The sequence below is a fragment of the Vespula vulgaris genome, chromosome 1, assembly GCF_905475345.1.
Source record: "Vespula vulgaris chromosome 1, iyVesVulg1.1, whole genome shotgun sequence".
Taxonomy (NCBI): domain Eukaryota; kingdom Metazoa; phylum Arthropoda; class Insecta; order Hymenoptera; family Vespidae; genus Vespula; species Vespula vulgaris.
The window spans coordinates 16,341,235-16,365,652 of NC_066586.1; the positions used below are offsets into that span (position 1 = coordinate 16,341,235).

At 35.3% G+C, this 24,418-nt stretch overlaps 1 protein-coding gene across 26 annotated transcripts in view; it reads left to right on the forward strand.

Annotated features, from left to right (window-relative positions):
• LOC127065625 (potassium voltage-gated channel unc-103) overlaps window positions 1–24,418 on the forward strand; it is a 138,667-nt gene that overhangs the window by 79,659 nt on the left and 34,590 nt on the right. Inside the window, exons 1-3 of one of the 26 annotated variants that reach the window (XM_050998459.1) lie at window positions 858–968; window positions 6,421–6,933; window positions 7,049–7,632. The exons of 20 other annotated variants lie outside the window; for them this stretch is intronic. In XM_050998459.1, coding sequence (XP_050854416.1) covers window positions 7,231–7,632 — 402 coding nt within the window. In that variant the 5' untranslated portion in view covers window positions 858–968; window positions 6,421–6,933; window positions 7,049–7,230. Of the gene's footprint in view, window positions 1–857; window positions 969–6,420; window positions 7,633–11,337; window positions 18,224–24,418 lie in introns of those variants that run through there. 5 more of the 26 variants (XM_050998449.1, XM_050998431.1, XM_050998421.1 and 2 more) reach the window with 5 other exon arrangements.

A 24,418-nucleotide genomic window follows, 5' to 3' on the forward strand; every position in this document is an offset into this window, starting at 1 on the left:
ATATTTATATATATGTATATATATGTGTGTATATATGTATATATATATATATATATATATATATATATATGTTTCTTGTTATTTTTATATACATATGTGTATATATACGATAGAGTTATCCGATCGATTTGACGTGAATTCGTAAAAGTTCATGAAGAAATATTATCTCAAAGAAGAAAGAGAAGAAGGGAAAAGAAAAATAAGTAAATAATAATCCAGAAGAGAACGACTTGTTTCGACATCGTTGGTCACGTGATAACGTCTTTTCCGATAGAAGAAAAAAGGCGGGATAATCCTATAACGATAGAGAACGCCTTCGGCCGAGTCGATGCATCGATTCGAATCGGAAATAAACTATGTCGATAAAGGGGATAACGTTTTTCGATATCGAAGAAAATCTTTCGTCGAATATTCGTCGGAAGAAAAGAAAGAAGAAAGGAAGGAAGGAAGGAAGGAAGGAAGGAAAGAAGAAAATGTTTCAACAATTTCTTTCATAAGAATGAAAGAAAGTATGATAGAATGATAGAATGGTAGAAAGAAAGGAAGAAAAGATAGAAAAATAGAAAAAGAAAGAAAGAAAGAAAGAAAGAAAGAAAATAAAAGAGACGTTCACGGAAATTCGTCGATCGGAACGAAGAGTTCATTGGCGAGTTGCCTTCGGCAAAGGACTGAAGGAGAAAGCGAGAGGGAGAGAGAGTGAGAAAGAGAGAGAGAGAAAGAGAGAGAGAGAGAGAGAGAGAGAGAGAGAGAGCGAGAAAGAGCGTGTGTGAGAGAAAGAGAGGGAAGGAGATGCGCGCGCATGCTGTGTCGCTAGACGGACGGAGTGAGGAACGAACGGTAGTTTCGTATCCTCGTCGACAGGCGGCGTGCGGGTCAGTGTCGCAGTGTCCCCCGTCCTGCCCGGCAGGTTACACACCGTCGGCACTCCGTCCACGTCGTCTCCGAGGGAAGATTCGCATATGTAAACGGTATCGAAGAGAGGTAGAAGCGCTATGCTTCTCGGGCACGTATACGTTAAGAAAAACAGAAAGAAAAAAGAGAAAAAAATATATATATGTATATACATATTTTTATACATACATATATATATATATATATATATATATATATATATATACAAAGAGAGAGAGAGAGAGAGAGAGAGAGAGAGAGAGAGAGAGATGATGATCGGATGATAGAGAAAAACGGAAAAAAAGGAAAAAAAAAGCAGGAAAAAAAAGATAGTTACGCATTAAATTGCACGCGATTTTCTTCGAAGGAAAGAGAATACAAGATAGGAGGAAATAGAGAAAGAGAGAGAGAGAGACAGAGAGGTATTCGGTAGGTCGTTATTATCGTCGATCGAAGGCGGAACGTTGCAAAATGGATTTTGACCTCCTCGTCGCGCTCGCGTCTCGTCCTCTTCATCGTCGTCGTTGTCATCGTGTCATCGTCGTCGTCGTTAGTGTCGACGTGTGCGTCGCGACTGAAAACGAACGCGTTATTACTTTCTCTACTTCCTTCTTATTTTTTTTTTTTTTTCGTTTTAAAAGCAGTTTCGGCATTTGGGGTGCTACTACTCTTTCAAAAGGTGTTTCTCTTTTTTTCATTTCTTATTCACAACGATCGAACGAAATTGTCTCTCTATCTCTCTCTCTCTCTCTCTCTCTCTCTCTGCTTTCGTTTATTTTTTAATGAGAGAAAGAGAGAGAGAGAGAGAGAGAGTACGACAGCGTCGATAAAATCGATTTCGTCTTGCGATAGGTCGCGGAGTCATTGGTGTAGAATGACAACAATTAGAAAAAAGGATCGATTCCGCGGTGATCGTCGATCGATTCGAATCTCTCTTCCTTGTTCTTGTTTTTTTTTTTCTTTTTTTTTTTGTTTCATAAAACCGTGCTGGGAATGATTTGAATGATTAGATGGGAAGGGGATATTCGGGGGTAGGTGTAAAATAAGCGCGAACTAATCGAGTCGTGGTCGGCCGACGGACGCACGGAGAAGCCCTTGTCAAATGAGCGTTAAAGTGGTGTTTTCGACGACGTTATGTGTGCTTTGCGCGCGAAAGAGAGAAAGAGAGATAGATGGATAGATAGAGAACAAACGAACTAGAAAAAAAAGAGAGAGAAAAGACGTGGCGCGTTCAGTCTACCCTATCGTGCATCGTCATCTTGACGGGACAAAGAAAGGTGCGAGGAGTAGGGTGAAGGGCTCTGAAAGTCGAGCCTCGCCCTAATATTCTTCATTTGTCTCGGTTTTCTTTTCTCTTGTTTGTTTGTTTGTTTTCTTTTATTTTCGTTTTTTATTTTTTATTTATTTATTTATTCGTAAAAAATTTTTCGAATTAATTGTCATCGTAAGAGATAGATTGATAGATAGATAAATAGAGAGAGAGAGAGAGTTTTAAATGTTATGATCGTAATAATGATTCGATCGATCGAGGATTAAGATTATCGAGAAATTAATTCTACTTGCGTGACGGTCAAAAGTAGTTTCTTCACGAGGATTGAAAACCACGTGCGTTCGAGAAAGCGTGTAGCCTCGTTTACGCGTGTTGGTACGTAAGAGTACACATGGATACGTTCGTTCGTGTACATGTGTGATAAATATATATATATATATATATATATAAAAGTGTGTATATATATATGTATGTATGTATGTTTATATATATATATATATGTATTCATTTCCTCGAATTTGCGTGCGCGCAATGAAATTGAACGGATAAATAAAATGGCGGCGTAGCTCGCGCCTAACCTATACCGTACACATATATCTCTATCATCTAATTTATTTTATGTTATCGCGTGAGAAGAGATTATTAAAATAAGTATATGGTGTAGGAGTTGTCGAATAAATAACGCCGGTTAAAGATTATTTTTCCGCATTTTCTTACTTCTTTCTTTTTTTTTTCTTTTCTTTCTTGTTTTTTTTTTCTTCTTTCGATTTATTTATTTATTTTCTTTGTTTTTTTTTTCACTCGGAATGAAAAAAGATATTGATTTCGAATTATTTATTCGCATAAAACAACGGTGGTTATCTTATCGATGAAAAAAAGAAAAGGTAGGTCATCTTTATTTTGTGAGATCTCGTTTTGTAGATAACGATGTAAATATTTCGATAGATCGACCGATGGACAGACATAATTATTATCGGCGCGGTCGTTTAAAAACGTGTCGATTCTGCACGAACGAACGTTTATAAAATCTTTCGTACGGTTGATCAATATTTTTACAACGCTAACGAGACATTTGCATTCTTTACGATTAAAGAAAAAAGAAAGAGGGTGGGGAAAGAAATAAATAAATAAAAAAAATAAATAAATAGAAGAGAAAAAAGAAAAACAGAAAAATAAGAAAACAATGGATCTTATGTAGCGTCACATCAACCATTGTTACATCGACGAATCGATCGATCTTATTTTTTTCTCATTTCTCGAGTAGCTTTTCATTAAAAAGAGTAAATACATATATATATATATATATTTATATAGATATACATATATATAATATATATGTATATATATGTGTGTGTATATACACATGTATATATGTGTATATACATATATATATAATTTAGAAAAATTTTTCGGCAAAACGATAGATAAAGAGGAAGAAGAAGAAGGAGAAAAGGAAGAAGAAAAAGAAGAAGAAGAAGATTAAGATGGAGAAGGAAGAAGGGAGTAGAGAGTAGGGAGTAGGATCGGTCCAACTTGTGCCAAACGTATCAGCAGCGAGAGTCCATTTTCCTTTTATCGACAAAATCAATGGTATTCTCGTGAAACGGTGTGTGTTACCCTCATGAAACGGGCCACCTGCCAAAATATTTCCTGACCTAGAAGGCATTCGTAAGAGTCGATGAAACGGGGTAAGACGAGAATTTGGAAAGAGAGATAGATATAGAGATAGAGATAGAGATAGAGATAAAGATAGACAAGAAGATGGATAGATAGATAGATAGATAGATAGAGAGAGAGATAGAGAGAGAGAGAGAGAGAGAGAGGAACTCGAGTGGGAGTGACAAACGAAAATCTATAGAAATTCGGACGTGTCCTGTTGTATCTTTAATCGTCGCATTCGTAATCGAACGTACACGGAGATAGGATCGCTTCGTCGCGAATTTTTCTATTCGATTAAACGACTAAACGATCGCAGTTAAAATCGTTTATGTAAAGTAAAGTGAGTTTTTTGAGAGATTTCGAGGAGAGAAAGAGAGTTCGTGAAGAAGAGAATAAGGAGGAGGAGAAGAAGAAAAAGGGTTTGGATTGTTAACAGGGAGATTAAAAAGAAACGTTTTAGTGTTCTCTCTCTTTCTTTCTTTCTTTCCTTCCTTCTTTCTTTCTTTCTTTCTTTCTCTTTCTTTCTTTCTCTTTCTTTCTTTTTCTTCTTCAGCCATTTTCTTTATCGCGATAAATCGTCGCGTTATCCAATTAATCTTATACGACCGAGTTGATCCCTTAACGATCAAAGTTTTTAGAAAATAAGTAGCGAAGCCGGACTTTAATTGCTACGTTTTACCTACCAACTAACGACAACGACGACGACGACGACGACGACGACGACGACGACGACGACGACGATTACGACGATTACGACGATTATAACGACGACCGACTTGGTTTAAGCTTTTCTAATTATAATAAAAAAGAAAAAAAAAGGGAGCGAAAGGAATTTTTTTTTGTTTCTTTCTTTCTATTTTCTTTTTTAATGAATATTACAAAAAATATATTATTTGAAAATGATATAAAATTTAAAAGAAGAAAAAACGTTCTCTCTTTTTTCTATCAATCTTATTACAATATTATTTTATTCAGATTTCATTTGATTGATTTTAACTTTTCATTCATTTCATTTCATTTCATTGGATTAATATTAATTTTGTTCTTTAGATTGTAATTTTCTTTTAAATTTCGACAATCTCTTCGATTTTATATTTCGTTATTTAAATTTATTTATTCATTCTTTCCTTTTCCAATAAATTTTTTCAATATGTATTTCACGTCGATACATTTTTACGCAGCCGATTTGTACCTAACTCCATTTCTACATAACTGACGAAGGTCATAGTCACAAAGTGATCAATGAGCTACGTCCTTGCGTCGTTCGGCGTCGTAACATAACCTATAGACTTCGTTCTCTCTCTCTCTCTCTCTCTCTCTCTCTCTCTCTCTCTCTCTCTCTCTCTCTCTCTCTCTCCCTCCTTTCTCTCTCTTTCTCACGTGCGGTCATATGTATATACTTTCTTTCTTGTTCTCTCTTACACACGAACGTGTATCTCTTTCTCTATCTACCTATCTATCTATATTTCTCTCTCTCTCTCTCTTTCTCTCTCTCTTTTTCTCTCTCTCTCGACGCGCCTTCAACATAATGCGCTTCCTCCTCGAACGTTAGTCCGCAGTCCGACTCTCTCCGGTCTTTACGAACGAATCAGATCGCTCGACGTTTCACGGCAAAATTGGATTGCCCGAATTACGCGAATCATTTCGATAATATACATATACATACATATATATATGTGTGTATATATATATATACATAAATATAGCTGTATATATGTACATATGTAAATATATCGAGTGAGTCATTAACTATTATCAACTCGATTATCTTCGTTGGTTTTGGTTCAACGAAACAAATATTGAGAACAAAATTGCACTATTTCGGCGTGATACCAATCTGACAATGGGAAGAATTTTTTCTCAAGGTCACTATTTGGTTTTATTTTATTTATTTTATTTATTTGTATTTTGCTTTCTTCCCGCGCGCGTAATGTCAAGGTCATCGGTAATTTTTTTTTTCTTTACAATTTTTCTTTTCTTCCTCCTCTTCTTTTCTCTTCTTTTCTTTTTCTTTTTCTTTTTTAATGGGAATTAATTTCACGTGCCACTCTGCATAAATGAGAAAAAAAGTATTGGAATAGAAAATGTCGAAAAAGGAGATCAGTTCGCTAGATATTCCTCCTCTCTCGCACATTTTGTTTTAATTGTAATGAACAGAAAAAGAAGATATGGTGTTTCTGTTACAGTTGCGAGAACCATCAGACATTTTTACAAAAATATCTCGCGGATTAATAATTTTTCGACTTTTTAGCTCTAATATTTCCTTTTTTTCATTCAGTGGTACGAGGAATCAATTAATGGGAAAAAAATAATAGTGTTCCAATTAAAAAATATATCGATTACCTCTCGTAAAAAAAAGGATTTTTCAGAAAAAATTTTTTCCATCGGTAAATTGAAATAATGTGTAATATTTTGCCTCGAATATTTTTTTTCTCATAAGAGCGAAAACAACGAAGATATTTTAGGTTATCGACTCACCCTGCAACTATATATGTATATATATATATATATATATATGTATGTATGTATGTATGTATGTATGTATGTATGTACATAGTATACACGTAGATCGATCGAATAAAAATCTTTTTGTATCTTAGAAAAGTCTCAGGAGACATCGATTCTCGTCTGTTAGATTCAACGAAAAGTGAAGAGAATAAGACGGGGGATAATACTATCACGTGGGGATTTACACATCGACACAGTGTTGGAAACTTTGTTTTGAAAGACCATTTAGGTATAAACGAAAAAAGGGACAGTAATATAGGTCGTTGAAATATTATCGTGACGATGATGCGTCATCGTCGAGATCTTTGCGAAATCTTTTTTGGAGAGAAAAAGAAAAAGAGAACGAGAGTGATGGAGGATAAGAAAGAACATCAACGTTTAAATAAAACGAGAGATTCGTCGGAATAGCGTTGGTTACATAAAAGAGGGCGAGTTGTTAAAGGTGAAAGAAAGAGAAGAAGAATAAGAAGAAAAAGAAGAAGACGAAGAAGAAGAAGAAGACGAAGAGAATCGATTGATCGAATCGATTCTACTACGAATAATTTACTGCCTGACAATGAGAAAGCAACGAATTTATACATTTCTTTCCTTCTAATTATTGCCTGGTAATCGTCTTTCTTTCTGAACCTTTCTGAATCATTCATTTATTTATTTATTCATTGCTCGTTCATTTCACATCGCTATCATCATTAATTCTCAACGTTCTCTTCATTCGTCCAGATACAATATTAAGAACATAAAAACTTACGAGTAAAGAAAATAAAAAAAGAAAGATAATTAAAAAAAAGGAAAAAGAGAAACAACGAGAGGGTGGTCATCGAAGATAAAGAAATAAAAACAAATAAAAAGATAAAAAAAAAAAAGGAAAGTTGTTAAGCTAGAAAAGTGCGTAAATGCCCTAAATGAGCGATGACGACGAAAGGGTGATAATAGGAGGCGAGGTGTCTTTGCGTAAGTCACGTTGGGAGGAAGAAGCGAAAAAAAAGGTAGAAGAGGAAAGCGAGGAAGAGGAGGAGGAGGAGGAGGTGGTGGAGGAGGTGGAGGAGGAGGAGGAGGAGGAGGAGGAGGAAGAGGAAGAAGAGAAGAAAGAAGAGAAGGAAGAGGAAGACGAAGAGGAGGACAGCGACAGAGGAGGTGAAGAGGGTGAAGCTCTCGACTCCTGTGAACTGGCGCCCCACAGTGCAATGAGTGTGGGGGCTGGCAGGGTCGACTCCCCCAGCCCCCAGGATATTAGGCTCCTCCATGATCTCGTCGAGGACCTTGCCAAGGAACAAGAGGAGAAAATCAGACCGCGTGCCGAACAGGTGAGCTTAATACCATCGATCGGATTCACTCTTATCGTGTTTCTAAATATCTATGTACATATGTATATGTATGTAGATACATCTTAAGATCTTTACTTTATTCGAGAGTTTCGAAGTTGTTGAAACTCTTTAAAAAGAAACTTTCTCTCTTGAGAGAGAGAGAGAGAGAGAGAGAGAGAGAGAGAGAGAGAGAGAGAGGGTAGAAAGGTTGGAGGTCGACAATAACTTGAGAAGATTTCTCTCTGAATCACGTTCAAATATTTTTTTTTTGTTTAATATTATAATGTGATAAAATATGAAAGGGATATCGAGAAGGATGAAGGAAGAATGGAGATTTTATTTGATATAATATGTGCATTATGTAGTTGAATGTATTTATATAGATTATACTTATACATAGATTTTATGTATATTTTATATATACATTTATATTGCATATTATATGAATTATATATTATATATATGTATATGTGGATACATATAAAATATATTAATATTTACTAATATAAATTATATATAAATTATATATATATATATTATACAGTTTAGATTATATTATATATATATATATATATATATATATATATATATATATATATAAATTAAAATATATATATAAATATATAAATCTGTTGAACGTTTACTTAAGATACTATTAACAAGAAGAAAACTTTAATTGAAAAGAAGTTGAGAAAAGTATGAAGTTTGAAGTAGCCATAGAGTCGACAAGAATTAAAAACGAATCGATTCTTTCATACATTTGGCTTAAGTTTTTTGTTTTCAGTTTTTTTCTCTTTTTTTTTTTTTCATTGAAGAAGAAAAAAAACGATCTCGTATCACCTTAACGGAAGTTCAGAAAATTAATATTGGAAAAAAAGTTTATTAATTAAAGATAATCGAAGTGAAAACTCTAATCATGTAATAAAACTTTGAATACGAACGATGGTATCTAACAACTTTTGACTACTATTTTTATATACTTACTCGAGTCACAAGCAAACGAGATTTTCAATATTGAAAAAGAAAAAGAAAAAAAGAAAGGAATCTAATACAATCGCAATGGGTTATCCCTTTAGTAAAACTGTAAAAAAGAGAGAAAAAAATAAGATATAAAAAAAGAACAAGACGATCATAAGATTCTGTCTGAATGATATTTAAATGAGTAGTAGTAGTAGTAATAAAAATAATAGTAAAAATAGTAGTAGCGAGTAATAGCAAATATGGTATAGTTAGACGATGCCGATATAAAGTACAACTTTGAAATAAGTACACTTTTCGACAGATATTGTGCTATAAGAACAAAGGAAAAAAAGAAGAAGAGTTGATGAAGGGATTGGTGGTTGGGTAAGTGGGTGGGTGGGTGGGTGGGTGGTAGGAGGGGATTATGAGGATAGGATTGCGAGGATGAGGGACGAAATCAAGATAATTACGACGATGTAACGAGCAATGCAGGATATACATTCGTGATCTATTATCGATAGTATCTTGCAAGAAAACAAAGGTTAAAAGCAAAGATACTTGCCACGATATCTCGATCGATAAGGAAGCTTGAATATCGACATACGTATGTACATAATTAAAAGAGAGAAAGAGAGAGAGAGAAAGAGAAAGGGAGGGAGAGAGAAAGAGAAAAGGAGGGTGAGTTGGGAAGTAGGATTTAGACAAGAATGAGGACAGAAGAGACTTATCTAACATATACTATTATATTTCTTACAATGGAAGAGAAAAGAATAGAGATATCTCGATCGCGAGTAATAGCTTTTTAAATCTATATCGCGCGAGTTTGTCAACAATTTATAAGTATGATTTTTCAATCTCGCTGAATGATGCGGAAGTTAGAAAGAGACAGATAGACAAATGAGTGAGTTAGAGAGTTAGAGAGAAAGAGAGAGAGAGAGAGAAATATATGAATTCTTTTACGGATATTTGCTTTCGACAGGATAGAAATTTATATTATCGAGGAATGCATATCGATAAGTCGAAAAGTTGAAGGAGAACATGTCCGGAAGTTTGACCCGGTTGTTGTTGGCTCGCGAAGCAACGAACAGACCCTGATTTACTCGTAAATCATTGATTAGCTTAGGTAGAAACGGAATTGAAGAGAAATGATTCGGGGAAACTCAGCATGTACTTCTCTCCATAGATAGGAGTCTCTTGCTTACTTGCTTGCTTGGTTGTTTGCTTTATCGTAAGGAATACTCGATTTACTTTATTCGCTCGAATAAATCTATCATTATTTTCTATTATCTAACTTTCTTATTAATCGAAAGAAAAAGTATCGTAGGGTAGATATTATGAGAAAGAGATAATGAGAAAGAGAGAGAGAGAGAGAGAGAGAGAGAGAGAGAGAGAGAGAGAGAGATTCTTTCATTTTATTTTATATTTAAGACGAAGATATTTTATTGTCGAATGATTTAATGTGAAAATTAAGAAAAAGATATATATGTATGTATATATGTATGTATGTATGAATTACTAGAAACGTATAAATAATATAAGAATAGAAAATAGATATAGAAATATAGGTGTATATAGGTATATACAAAAATGAAAAAATTAACTTGGAAGAAAAGGTGAAAAGAAAAAGGTTGCATTATAGTAAAATTTAATAGGGAAAGTAATGAGAAATTGCAAAGAAATAACGATTTTAGAGATAGTGAAGAAAAAAGTGAAAAACAAGGTAGGGACGCAAAGGTATAATAATTTAGAGAGAGAGAGAGAGAGAGAAGAATAGGCACTTTTATTACACAAAAATTTCATAGGGAAAATAACGAGAAAGCAAAAATATAATAACTAAGGGACGATAATAAAAATAGTAAAAAAGTCAAGAAATCAAAGTAGAAATACGAAGGTGAAATTACCTAAAGATAAAAAGAAAGAGAGAGGAATAGACACTTTTATTATACAAGAATTGATATGAATATTAATGAGGAAATCAAAAAGTAAAAATATAATAAATACATGACGATAATAAAGATAGTAAAAAGATCGAAAAATCAAGGTAGACGTATAAAGACAAAATAACCTGGAAAGAGAGAAAGAGGAGTAGACACTTTTATTATACAAGAATTTAATAGAGAAATTAACAAGGGAATGAAAAAGTAAGAATATAATAACTAAGTGACGATAATGAAAATAATAAAAAAAGTCGAAGTAGACGTACACAGGCGAAATAACCTAGAAAGAGAAATAGAGAAATAGAGAAAAAGAGAACAAGAGAAAAAAGAATTGCACTTTTATTACACAAGAATTTAATAGTGATATTAATGAAACAATAAAAAAGTAAGAATATAATAAATAACTAAATGATGTTAAAAAAAAGAGCAACAAATTTGAAAATTCAAGAAGGACGAGATAGACAGGTGGTACTTTACTATTACTTGATAAGAGAGAGAAACATAGAGACAGAGATAGAGATAGAGATAGAGATAGAGATAGAGATAGAGATAGAGATAAAGACAGAGATACATAAATAGATAGATAGATAGCTAGATAGATAAATAGATAGATAGACAGAAAACTAGAAACTAGACTAAGAAACTAAACTAGAAACTAAAATAATCTTGATGAATAAATCGCGAAATAAGAATAGATAATACGTAGAAAGTTGAAATTATTATAACTAGGAATAGAAAAAGTGAACGAGAGAGGGGGGGGGGAGAGAGAAGGGTGGTATAGTTGGAATGTAGGTCGCGGCCTCGGGGAAAATACGGGGGCGACGAAAGTCGGACGACAGAGAGGGATGGTAGAATGGGTGGTGGTTTGGCCGACAGAGCGACGCCAGGCGTCGTTCGAACAGACTGTACGTCGTTCTCCTCATCCTCATCTTCATCCTCCTCATCCTCCTCCTCATCCTCATCATTCTCATCACCCTCATCCTTATTTTGTCTTCATCTTGTCCTCATGGTGTTCTCATCGTTTTCGTTGTTTTCGTACGGCATAAATGCTAGCTGATTCGTTTAATTTCGAAACATAGTTTAAAACATAGATAATATTTTGATTGCGCTTGGTTTTCGTTGAATTCCGCGCGACGTCTCCGTCGTCGTCGACGATTGGCGGTAGTCGGTTCGAACGCGTTGCTTTTCGTGGCGTCGCAGGCGCAGAATAGGAAGCTTGCGCGTACGCGCCGAATCAATAAGAACGGAAACCAGTACAGGTGGGTCGTCGTCGTCGTCGTCGTCGCCGTCGTTATCATCATCGTCGTCGTCGTCGTCGTCGTCGTCGTCGGCGTCGTCGTCGTCGTCATCATCATCATCATTATCATCATCATCGTCCTCGTCGTCATCGTCGTCGTCGTCGTTGTCGTTGTTGTCGTCGTCGTCGCCGTCGCCGTCTTTGTCGTCGTCGTTGTCGTCGTCGTCTTCGTTGTTTTTGTCTTTGTCGTCGTCTTCGTTGTTTTTGGTTGTCTTCATCGTCCTCGTTGTCCTCATCGTTTTTGTCGTCGTTGTTGGCGTCGTCGAGGACGGTGCGCGTTTTTGGTCCCGCTACTACCGTCGAGGCGCGCGTATCGAGAAACGCCAAGAAGAAGGAGAGGGAAAGAAAGAGAGAGAGAGAGAGAGAGAGGGTGGGAGGGAGGGAGAGAGAGAGAGAGAGAATAGTAGTAGTAGTAAGCAAGCACAGTGAGAAACGACCGGAAGGACGCGTCTTTTCGCGCGCGCGTGCGACCAATTTAAAGAGAGAGAGAGAGAGAGAGAGAGAGAGAGAGAGAGAGAGAGAGAGAGAGAGAGAGAGAGAGAGACAGAGAGTGAAAGAGAGAAGTGAGAGAAGAGAAGAAAAAATTTAGAAAGAGAAAAGAAAAGCAAAGTTCTTCTGTTTTTCACAAGGTTTTTCCTCTCTTCATTGTTCGGCCCAGCTTATATCGCGCGTTCTAAATATTGTGTGCGGTCGTGTCGTCTCTACATTCTGTGTATTACTTCGAAGAGAGATCGTTGAACATATTCGACTAAGAACAACGCGCGAGTAGGGACATACTTACCACGTATACGGAAAGAGAGACAGAGAGAGTGAGAGAGAGAGAGAGAGAGAGAATGAGAGAGAGAGAGAGAGAGAGAGAGAGAGAGAGAGAGTGAGAGAGAGTGAGAGAGAGTGAGAGGTAATGTCTCGCCCGGCGAAGCATCCGCAACGATCCAGACCGATGGACGCACCCCGAGACTCGCGTGGCCAGTGTCGATAGTGCGCTCTTTTACACGTACATACAACACTTATAGCACTTATTTACTATTCTCCCGCGATTTTACATACGTATCTACCTACGTACGTACGTAGGTACGTTCGTCCGTCTTTCTCGTCGTCTTTGTCATCGTCGTCGTCGTCGTCGTCGTCGTCGTTGCCGCCGCCGTCATCGTTGCCGCCGCCGTCGTCGTCCTCGTCGCCGCCGTCGTCGTCGTCGTCGTCGTCGTCGTCGTCGTCGTCGTCGTCGTCGTCGTCGCCGTCGCCGTCGTCAGCAGAGCTACATCGATTTCTCTTTCTCTCATGAGCTCTCTTTTTCCCCGTTTCGCTCAAGGTGATAAGCTACGACGATATTCATGACGCACGTACGTACTCACGAATAAAATAAGAAGAAAAAAAAAGTTTTAATAACGAGGATAAAAATCATTACGGCTTGTACGCCATACCTGGAATATTCATTTCGAAGAGGACAAGTGTGAAACGTTGTAACATTATTAAACGTGAATTATTGTATAAGTTTACGCGGAGATAAAAATCAATAATAATAATAATAATAATAATAATTCGGTGGGGACGAGGGATAAGGGGTCATAATAGTGTTACGTTAAGAACGACAACACAACACGGACATGGACTCGTCGCCGAGCGTTCTCGGTCTCGTCCTCGTCAGCCCTTTGTGTTCCTTCGGACAATTATCGTCCGTCCAATTTTTCGCATCGCGGATCGTCGAACTCACGGAATCGTGCTTTTTAATCGGATAGTGCGAGTTTATCACCATCATCATTTATTGTTCGTCGATAATTTCAACTACGTCTTCGTCGAAAACGAACGTCGAACGAAGTATAATACGGAATATATCCAAGATCATAGATCGTAAACGATCGTTCTTTCTCTATTTTTTAAAAGAGAGAAACATATATACGTAAAGTAAGAAATAGAGAGAGAGAGACAGAGAGAGAGAGAGAGAGAAAGGGAGAGTGTGATCAAAGATAAACGAATAAAAAAAGAAAACAAATCACAATCAAAAGAAACTACAACAACAAAAAGTGTTCGTTCACGAAATGGATGCTTTGAGAGCGCGAGTGATATGGACATTTTGGGGTAATGATAACGTTACGTCGTTCGACTGAACGCTAAAAAGAGAAGCTTGTGTTCGCAAGAAAGAAAGAAAGAAGGAAAGAAGGAAGGAAGGAAAGAAAAACCGAAAAAAGAAAGGAAGACCGAAGAAAAGAGAGAGAGAGAGAGGGAGAGAGAGAGAGAGAGAGAGAGAGAGAGAGAGAGAGAGAGAAAATGCAATTGTCCTTTCGATGAAAGAGAAGAGAGAAAAGAAAACAGAACGTTTCTCCTCGTTCGATCTCGTCCAATAAGATTTGTGATTGACCGAAAGTACGCGTGTTCCCTCGTCTCGATTCTCCCTCCCTCCCTCCTTATCCACCCACCACCCCCACTCCCTCGTCGCTCTCTCTGGATCACTCTCTCTCTCTCTCTCACTCTCTATCTCTCTCTATCTCTCAGCACTCACTCGTTCGCTCGTTCGCTCGTTCACCATCTAGCTAGCAAGAAAAAAAAGGAAGAGTTTGTTCGTTATCTTTCGAGATATGAGAGTAAAAGAAGATGATATACGATCGGGGTACAAGTTGCGCATCGATCGAAGATTATTATTTTAGTATTAGATCGTGCCAAACGTATATACACGTATACACATATATCGTATGCATTTACATTGGAAAGATTCGATGGTAACGAGTTTACAAATTTCTTTTTTCTTCTTTTCTTATTATTTAAATAATTGAGAATAACGGAAAGGAAAAGCAAAAGTAAAAAGGACAAAAAAGAAAAAGAGGACGAAATTAATCGTCGTAAGGAGAATATCCGTGATTGGTCGTATCAAATCGCGTTAAAATTTTGTTTTCAATTTGTTAGTAAGGATCTTTGCGAAACGTTGTCAATCCCGTTATCAATTTCATCCCTTTTTTCTCTAGTTCGATCTTACGGACTCTCTTGTTCTCTTATCTTCTGTTTTCGTTGTCTCTTTTCGTCTCGTTCGTTGTCTCGTCTCTTGCAAATTTAATCATACAACCACCCATCCACTCGACTACCCACTCTCTCATCCCATCTCACCCTCCTCTATCCACTTGCCTCCCACCCTCGATGTAACGAACGCCCACTTCCCCCCCTTTTTTTGCTATCTTGTTATTTCGTCAAGATTCGTGAGAGGGTGGAAAGAGTGGGCGAGAGTACGAGAGAGTGAGAGTGACAGGGAGAGAGAGAGAGAGAGAGAGAGAGAGAGAAAGAGAGAGAGAGAGGAAGAAAAGAGAGGTCGCACGATCCTACTTGCTTCTCTCGTAACCGTTCTTGCGCATTGCGCAATATTTCCGTTAAAGCAGCGCGATAAAGGAAGAGGAAGGAAGAGTAATAGGGGTGGGTACGGAGCATATGTGGGACGGAGAAGAGAGAGGAAGACGCACATTCGACAACAAAAATTTTTAAAAAAGAAATACAAAGAGATAGAGAAAGAGAGGGAGAGAGAAAGAGAAGTAAAGGGATAAAAATAAAAAGATTAAAAAAAAAAGAAAGAGAGAAGGAAAAAAAGATAAAAGAAAAGAGACGTATGATTATTTATAAATTATAAGGAGGGAGGGTAACAAACTCAAGAAAATAATTGTGACGTTCAGACTGACATCCAGAAAGTTACTTTTTTCCCAACTGAGACTGTCGTCGTGTTCCATCCATTAACTTTATTACTAATTACTGCTAAATTGCGAATCAATCGAATACGAGACCCTCGTCTATCGAGAACGTTTAAAAAGAAGTTTCAAGAAGAATACAAAGAAAAAAAGAAAAAGAAAAAAAATAAAAGAAGGCAGAAGGAAAAAAAATTCAAGAAAGAAAATAAAAATAAAAGAAGAAGAAGAAGAAGTAGTAGAGAAGAAAGAAAGAAAGGAAGAAAAAGTGGAAGATTAAGTTTAAGTCAACGACCCTTTTAACATTTTATACCGATATTTTATGAAGCGAATGAACGAAGAGATACGTATAATCGATTGAGAAAGAACTTTTTCAAGGTTCGTTTCTAAATTAAAACGTGGAAACGAACGAGAGAAAAGAAAGGAAATAAAGTTCGTAGAAGAGCCGGCACCGTGTGATTTTTACGAAATTTAAAATTCTACGTTAACGACTAAGCACAAGTAAGAAAATTTGCTTATATTATTGCAAATAAGTGTAATGTTTAACGTTTAATATTCATCATTTATCGATAATATCGTTTTGCGATAGCCACAGCGGAGAAATATTAACGGCACGCCACAAGAAAAAACAATTTAAAAGGAAAAAGACAAAAAAAGAAAAAGACAAAAAAAGAAAGAAAAGATAAGAAAAAAACTGAGCAAAAAAAAATAATAATAATAAATAATAATAATTTAAGGAAGAAAATCGCGAAGTAAAACGGATTACGCACACGTTTGATAAATGTAATCATTTGCACAATTAGAGAAGCACAAAGAGAGAGAAAGATAGAAAGAGATAGAAAGAGAAAGAACAAAAGGCGAATATAAAAATCGTAGGAACGACGCCGTCGATGATTGTTTAAAAATATTAAACGAAAAAAAAAAGAACAAAAAGAGAATATATAAGAAAAACACCAGTTGCAATTATTCGACGAGAAATTTACCCAACTGTCTTTCAAAATCGTCGCAACGCTCGATTTAGATTTATTAATAAATCGAAGTGATATAATCGATTTTAATCGGTACGCTTAAGGGGCGTAATCGTAACGAGAAAGTAAAGGAAACGAAGAGAAAAGAAGAAAATCTAGAATAAATAAATCAATAAATAAATAAGTAAATAAATAAACAAGTAAAAAATAAACGGATAAATAAATCGGTGATCAAGGAATTCCGCCAAAATTCAGCTCTTCAAGGAAAAACTGTCCAAGTCCCAGCCTCCGGGATCTTCGTCGAGAGAGGAGCAAATAGCTCTGAGGTTGGTAAAAGGTCAATTCGACGTGACTGAAAGAACGACGAATCGGCTACCGCCTCCTGTGATAATAAGAAGGAAGCATATACCGCTGAAGTCGGGTAAGCAACAGAGCTCGAGTATTCCGGATTCGAGTATTTCAGACGAGGGTCCTCAACACGTTGGACCGGATTCGAGCGACACCTCCGAACAGACTCGAGATCGTCCCAAGCTGCGAGATAGATCTCGAGGAGGAGGAGGAGGAGGAGGACGAGGAGGAGGAGGAGGACGAGGAGGAGGAGGACGAGAACGAGAAAGAGGAGGAGGAAAAGGTGGAGAAGGTGGAGGTGGTGGAGGTGGTGGAGGAGGTGGAGGACGCGGAGGTGTCGTTGGAAGTGGCCGAGGTGGAATTGGAGCTGGAGGTGAAAGCAAACGAGAAAGAAATTTCCCGCAGGATAGATTGGAACAGCCACGAAAGAGAACTCTGGTGTCAAAATCAGCATCGACGAACGGCAACGCGAGATTATTTAGCGGCGATACCGCAACGATTTCTACAAGTTCGTCGTCGTACGAAAGAGACATTCAAAGTTTTCTAAGCCGTCCTAGCGAGAGTAGCACGTCCTCGGACGTGATTCGGAAGGAATCGAACGTCTTATCGAGTTCGGTAAAGGACTCGACGACGAACCACGGAATAATCGGGGTTGGTGTCGGTAGAGTTAGCGATAGTACGTCCTCGGATCTTCAGGAAGAAAGCGAATTGTCTTCCGAGGAAAGGGACGCTTTGATCGAGGGAACGAGAACGAGTTTGAGCGTGCGTCGGAACAGAACTACAACAGGTAGGATCGGTAGTAAATTCGGTGCACGAAGAAGAGTCGTTGGTAGTTCTATGTCGAGTACTTCTTCGACGTCCTTTCAACAAAATCGTCAACATTCGTCGGTAGTAGTCGGTAAAAGTGGTTCTACGACTTCGGCAACAACCGCGGCAGCGGCGGCAGCTGCGGCTACTTGCTCGATATTGAAATCGGCAACGGCTGTCGTTGAAATTCTTGAAAACGATCGTAACGAGTTAAGGGACATATTTCCCGGTGAACAAGAAGCCACGTCTGCTCCCACGACTTTGTCGCTCGGTAGAAAATTATCTTCTTGGACGAAGGAAGGTAAAGAACTTTTGGTGAAGTCGGTGTCATCGGCAAACACGCTCGCCCCAACGACGATGACCTGTATTAAGTCCCCTCGAGCGATGTCGGAGCATCTCTTGGGGCAACTCGAGGTACCGGTCGCACCTACGGTCTTGGGTGCCCTACGCGTTAAAGGTGGATCTCTTAGAGAGGCCGAAAGAACCGACAAAATGACCGACGTACCGCGTCAAAGATGGAGCAGCGTAAGAGTCAAGGGTGGTAGCACCAAGAGTCTTTTACTGGAGAACGGAGGACCTCAGCCACCACCGCTTAAGGGTGCACTTAGAAAAGAGGTATTATTATATTACTGGATTAGACAAACGAAAATTACAATGATTTTCTTCTCTGTTTTTCTTCTTTTTATGTTTTTTTTTTTATTTTTTTTATAGTTAGTCATTAAATGCGACCGATTCATAATTAATTAAATTCCGTTAGAATCAAACTTTCTCTCTCTCCCTCTCTCTCTCTCTCCCTATATGTGTATATATATATGTATATATATATGTATATGTATGTATGTATTAATTATGAATCGAGCTAATACTATAGAAGAAGAAAGTTATTAGATAAAATGTTAGATAGACTTATATATACTATCCACTATGTAGAATGTCTATGAAGTTTTCTACTACGTATTCTCCCTACGATAAGGTCATATCTCTCGACCTTTTCTTCTTATCTTAACACGAACGGGTAGAAAAGTGGATTTTACCAATTATCTCTAGCCCGTATTATTCCCTATGAATAACTAGTAACGGGTTTTTCTAATTCTAAGGAAAACTTCGTATACGTAGGATTTTCGTTCCAAGATCGAGGGGATAAAAAAAGGACAAGAGAAAAAAAAATAAAAAAAGAAAGAAAAAGCAATTTATCTTCTCGCGTTATCACACTTGAAAATTATTATTATAGCTGTACTATTAAAGGCTCGATCGCGCCTTTCATCTATACGGGTCTAGTATAAAGTCGATCGATTATCAGTAAACGCACACATATACTTATCTAACTATCGATGTGTCGACAAGTAGCTAAGGTACTCTTTCGTACGTTATTGGGAATAATTATCGCGCTTCGTTTGACTATAGTAATCGCTTTTATCCTTCGAAAAGTTTTTCTCCTTTTTTTCTTTCCTTTTTTCCTCTTTTTTCTCTCTTCTTTTTTTTCCTTTCTTTTTTTTTCCTCCCTATAACGATATTAGTATCGTCGTAAGTCGAACGATATCAACGAGAACGGGACCATAAGGAAGGAAGACGATCCTTACGAAAATAGATTTCAAGAATTGCTCGATTTCGTGACTGCGCCGATTAAGGAGACCGATGAATGGCATTAGCCTTGAAAGTTTACGTTGCACGATTCTCAGACTATTTTCGTCGAGGAAATGTAAATGTACTTGGGGAAAGACCCAATGACTTTTACGATTCTCTACAACTCTCCCACTCTCTCTCTCTCTCTCTCTCTCTCTCTCTCTCTCTCTCTCTCTCACACACACACACACACACTCTTTCTTTGTATGTCTAGTTAGCACGAGAGAGATCATTACACTCTACTTACAAAGTGTAGAAATTCGATTAGTCGAATTTCCTCGAACGAAGTACTTTTAGACTTTCAACTGTCGATCATTATATCACTGCTCCATAAAACGAAATCGATCAATCGATCTTTCTCGAATAACACATGTATTTATCGACTTTCAACTGAAATCGATCATTGTAATCTAATCATGATATTATCGATTTTAAGTTGGAATAGATCGTTATAATTATCAATCGATTAAACGATATTTCTCGATTTTCAGTTGGAACGAAAATTCGGATAAAATATTTCTCGATTTTCTTATGAAATCGATGGTTACTTATCGCTTATAAAACGTGAATACGATCAATCGATTTCGAGCTGGTATAGATCATTGTACTTAGCAAGTAGGTTCGAGATCGATCGATATTTTTTTTATGCTGCAAATAAATATATTTCTTAATTTTCTTTAATAGAATTCGTCGATTTTGTCGATTGATCGAGTTGAGTAATAATGGAAAGCAGGCAGCAGGAGAAGTTAGTATTGTTTTTAAAGAAAACATCATCATCGATGTTCACTTGGCTTTCGTTTTCATATACGTACGCGACCAAGAGACTAAACACGTATTTCCATCGACCAGAGTACGATACGTTTCTCTCTCTTTCTCTCTCTTTCCCCTTGTCTCTCTTTTTAGTGTGCCTACTATTTTCAGGCTACCTATATCTACGCATGAAAGATACATTCTGCCGGGCTACTATCCTTGGCGCAAGCATCGACCTTTGACCCTTTATCACCCTCTTTACCATTAAACTCTTCCGTTGGTTTCTTTTTATTTATTTCCTTCTTCTTTTTATTTACTTAATTATTTTTATATTTATTTCTTTTTATCATATGTTTTTCTTCTTCTTCTTCTTTTTTTTTTTTTTTTTTTTTTTTTTTTTATCATCATCATCAAACATCTGCACCGACGTCGAGCCACCGAAGTATCGAATATAGAAGAGAACTCGATTCGATATTTTTACTGGATGATGGAAACTCTCGATTCGGTTGGATGACGCTTTTCAATAATATTGAAAGGATAATAATATATCTTTACTGAACAAATTAATTCGTAGGAGTTTGTAAAATATATCAACGCGCTTAAATTTATTTTATTTGTTTATATTAATATATTACATATCATATATGTGTGTGCGTATTAATTTTCTCTCGTGCACGTTTCTTTAATTTTTAATTTTTATTTGTAAGTGACATAATTAATCATTTTCATATAATCACCTTGAAAGTAATATTTAAAGACTGTTAATTTATCAAAATGTTTTTTTTTTCCCTATTTTGCATATTATCACAATTTAATCTCGCACGTTAGAACGTTAGAACGTGTCCTATCCGAGAAGAGAAAATTAATTTAATCCTGCGTGTTTTGAATCCTCCAGAGATTTGCGAAACGTGTTTGGTAGAATGTAAATTAATAATGAATACATCAGCAGGTACTTACACGCAAAAGTGCATGCCTGCGTGTATACTGCATATAAATGCATAAGATATACGTATATAGATAAATATATGTGAGAACACTTATATATTTTATATCATTTATTTAATAAATAATATTTGTCAGGTGTGTTCGTACGGGGTGGGCTAAAAGTTCTTAAATCAATCGATAATTCTCCAAGTGATTTTACAAATAAATGATCTTAATCAATTATTTGATTAATGATTAATTATTTTATTTTATTTTTTATCAGATTATAGAACTACAAGCTTGCCTTGTAGCAATCAGCACAAAAAAAAACGGAAGAAGGAAAAATGAAGAAAATAATAATTGATTTTTAAAATCATCTATCTTGCATTTAAAAAGCATCATCCTGTATGGATAGATTACTAAAGAATATTTAATGAAACGTATAATTAGAGTCGAACTAATTAACGGATGTAATAGAAAGAGCCGTAGTCGTCTCGATCGATGCTCCACTTACGATAATTAGAGTACTTACCTAGTACACATTCGACTGTCGTAAAAACGCATTACTCGTTTTATTAACAATGTAGGAAAGAGATATATTTATTTATCGAATCGATCATTAGTTTTCAAAAGTAGTTTCTAAAATTGAAGACTTGAATGGAAAAAATGAACGTCTATGAAAACGTCATTTCGTAATAGAAATCTTTTAAGTTTTCGCACTCATAAATCTTTCTTCAATTTTATTTGTGATATTAATAATACTATAAATTACAGATCTCAGCATTATTATAATAAATTTTTGACAGAAAAAATACTTCTTTTTTTTTCTTTTTTTTTTGTTTTACAAGATTACAAGTGTCTCCTTTTCACAAATCGAACAATAACTAATTACGATCTTCATCCGAGCAATTTTTTAGAAAGAATTAAAAATTATATTAAAATGAAAAAAAAAAAATCGTAATAATTTATTTCTTCATTCGTAAGAAAAAGAACATCATAATTTACGTAGCGACTTATAAAAATTTTTGACGAATACTTTTGATATAACGAAAAGACGGTACTTGGAGATTAATTTTTGATTTTTGTGCGAATTGTCGCATCGAAAGTCGCACGTAAATTTTTTTTAGAGATTTCGTCCGTTCGAAATTTGGGTTAAGATATTATGGTGGAGGTTTTGCCGAAAAAGCAGTCACGGAAAAGTGCTATTTCCAGAATTGGCCGGCTGAAAGCACAAGAAAAAGTACTCTGGCGAAACGTAACACATGCTTCTTCGACTAATTATATTTTATGGGACTCGGTATATAAGCTTAGGTATATGTATCTACCTTCGGAGAAACGTTACCAAGTTATCTACGAGTTTCTTCTTAGACCATGTTACGTTAAACTAGCTTGTTAAAGATTTCTTTTACGAGCGGACTGATCTAAAAATCAACATCCTTTCGCTTCTAGTTTTGTCGTTCAAATAAACAACCTTTACATGTTTCTTTGGTATAGCTATAATCAATTTGATTCGATTTAATAGTTGAAATTTTCCGATCTAAATCGAAAACGTCCACTTTTATTCGATGAAAATTTACCTACTCGCTTATTGTGTTCTTAATTTTTTTATTTATTTTTTCTTTTCTTTTCTTTTTTTTTTTTACATATGAATCTATTTGGCGTAAGTCATAACATTAATTCTTTTTTGGTTTGAAAATATTTTGACGCTTGGGTATGAATTATCAAAAATTATTTTTCTACAGTGGCAGATATATTAAAAAGATGTGTTTTCTCTCGCACGTTACTCTTGAAATTTTGTAAATTACATAGGAAAAAAAAAATTTGTCTCTCTCATGAATATGAATATTCATATAAATGTACCTGTTTTATGCTCGTCCTTATCAAAATAAAAAAAGAAAGAAAGAAAGAAAAAAAATTATTTTTAAATTATACAAACTCAAATATTTAAATATGTATTTTGAAAAGAAAAGTATATGGCTTAGAAATAGGCGTAATTACACATCATTTGTAATTACACGTCATGTACATGTACATACGTATACTTAAACATATGCAATCACATAGTTCGTTGTGTAATATCGTATGACGAAAATTTTTAAAGAAAAATCGAAAATACAATTTTGTCGAAAAATATAATAATTCATTCCTGTCATGTGAAATTCTCGTACATATCTATTTAGATATATATGTGTTCGACGAAACATTTACATCGTCGTATGTACTTACATACAAGTACGTGTTCGTAGAGTAACATGTCTCAGTAAAAATGGATTACCAATGTCAGTCATAAAATGTCGACAATATATATATATATATATATATATATATATATATATATGTATATACATATTTACTTACTTCACACGACCTTTTAGATAGCTTAGTCTCCTAGAGCTTTACGCATACACGCGTTCGATCGATACTTTACGAGATTAACATCGTCCGATGATGACCCTGTTTAACGATAGAAAAAGAAAAAGAAAAAGAAAAAGAAAAAAAGATAGAGAAAGAATTCAAGAGAGTTTTATGAAAATATATCTTTGAATTTTCTAATCAATTTAAGGTATTATCATTATCGACATAGACACGATTTGAACGTGTTACGATTTTCAAAGAACTATTGGACCCGTCTTTTTTCGTCTGATTTATTAAAGCTTGCAAAATTAATTTTTTTATTTATATCACAAGATATTACATTCTTCTTCTTCTTAATTTTTTTCTTTATATATATATATATATATATATATATATATATATATATACACGTCAGAATGTCTCAATATATTTTTGTATTGATAATGTTAACAAATGTTAAAAATTTACAAGTTTCAACTAGTAATGATTTATTAGTATTCTGTAGAAAAGGAAATTGCTTTTTTAAATCTGATGATTGATATTTGCAAAAAATAAATTATATACTTACCATAGTACAGTTATATATATATATATATATAATTTTATTAGCTAGTATATTGTTAATCTTTATAAAAAAAAATTATTATTCCATATTAAAAGATTGTTACACATAAGACTTGTTACACATAAATTATATTTATTACATTATACTTAGAGATAATTTTATTGGCCATTATTGAGTATTATCTTTTTTATCTTTCATAACAAAATTATTAATTTACATACCTTAAAGATAATATCTGCAAAATATTAAATATAAAATATAAATTATTCCTATAAATTTATTACAGTCATATAAGCAAGAAAAATTTTCATACGTTTTCTCTCTCTCTCTCTCTCTCTCTCTCTATATATATATATATATATATATATATATATATATATATATATATATAAACACATACACACACAACAAAATTTACGTTAAAAAGTGTTATATACAATAGTGTGAAAGAATAAAATACATACTACATATATATGTATATATATAAAAAATATATATATGTATGTGTGTGTATGTATGCAAATAAACATAAGAACAGACTATGTTAACGATGATTGAAAGAAATCAAAGAAACACGATAGAAGGGTAGAATC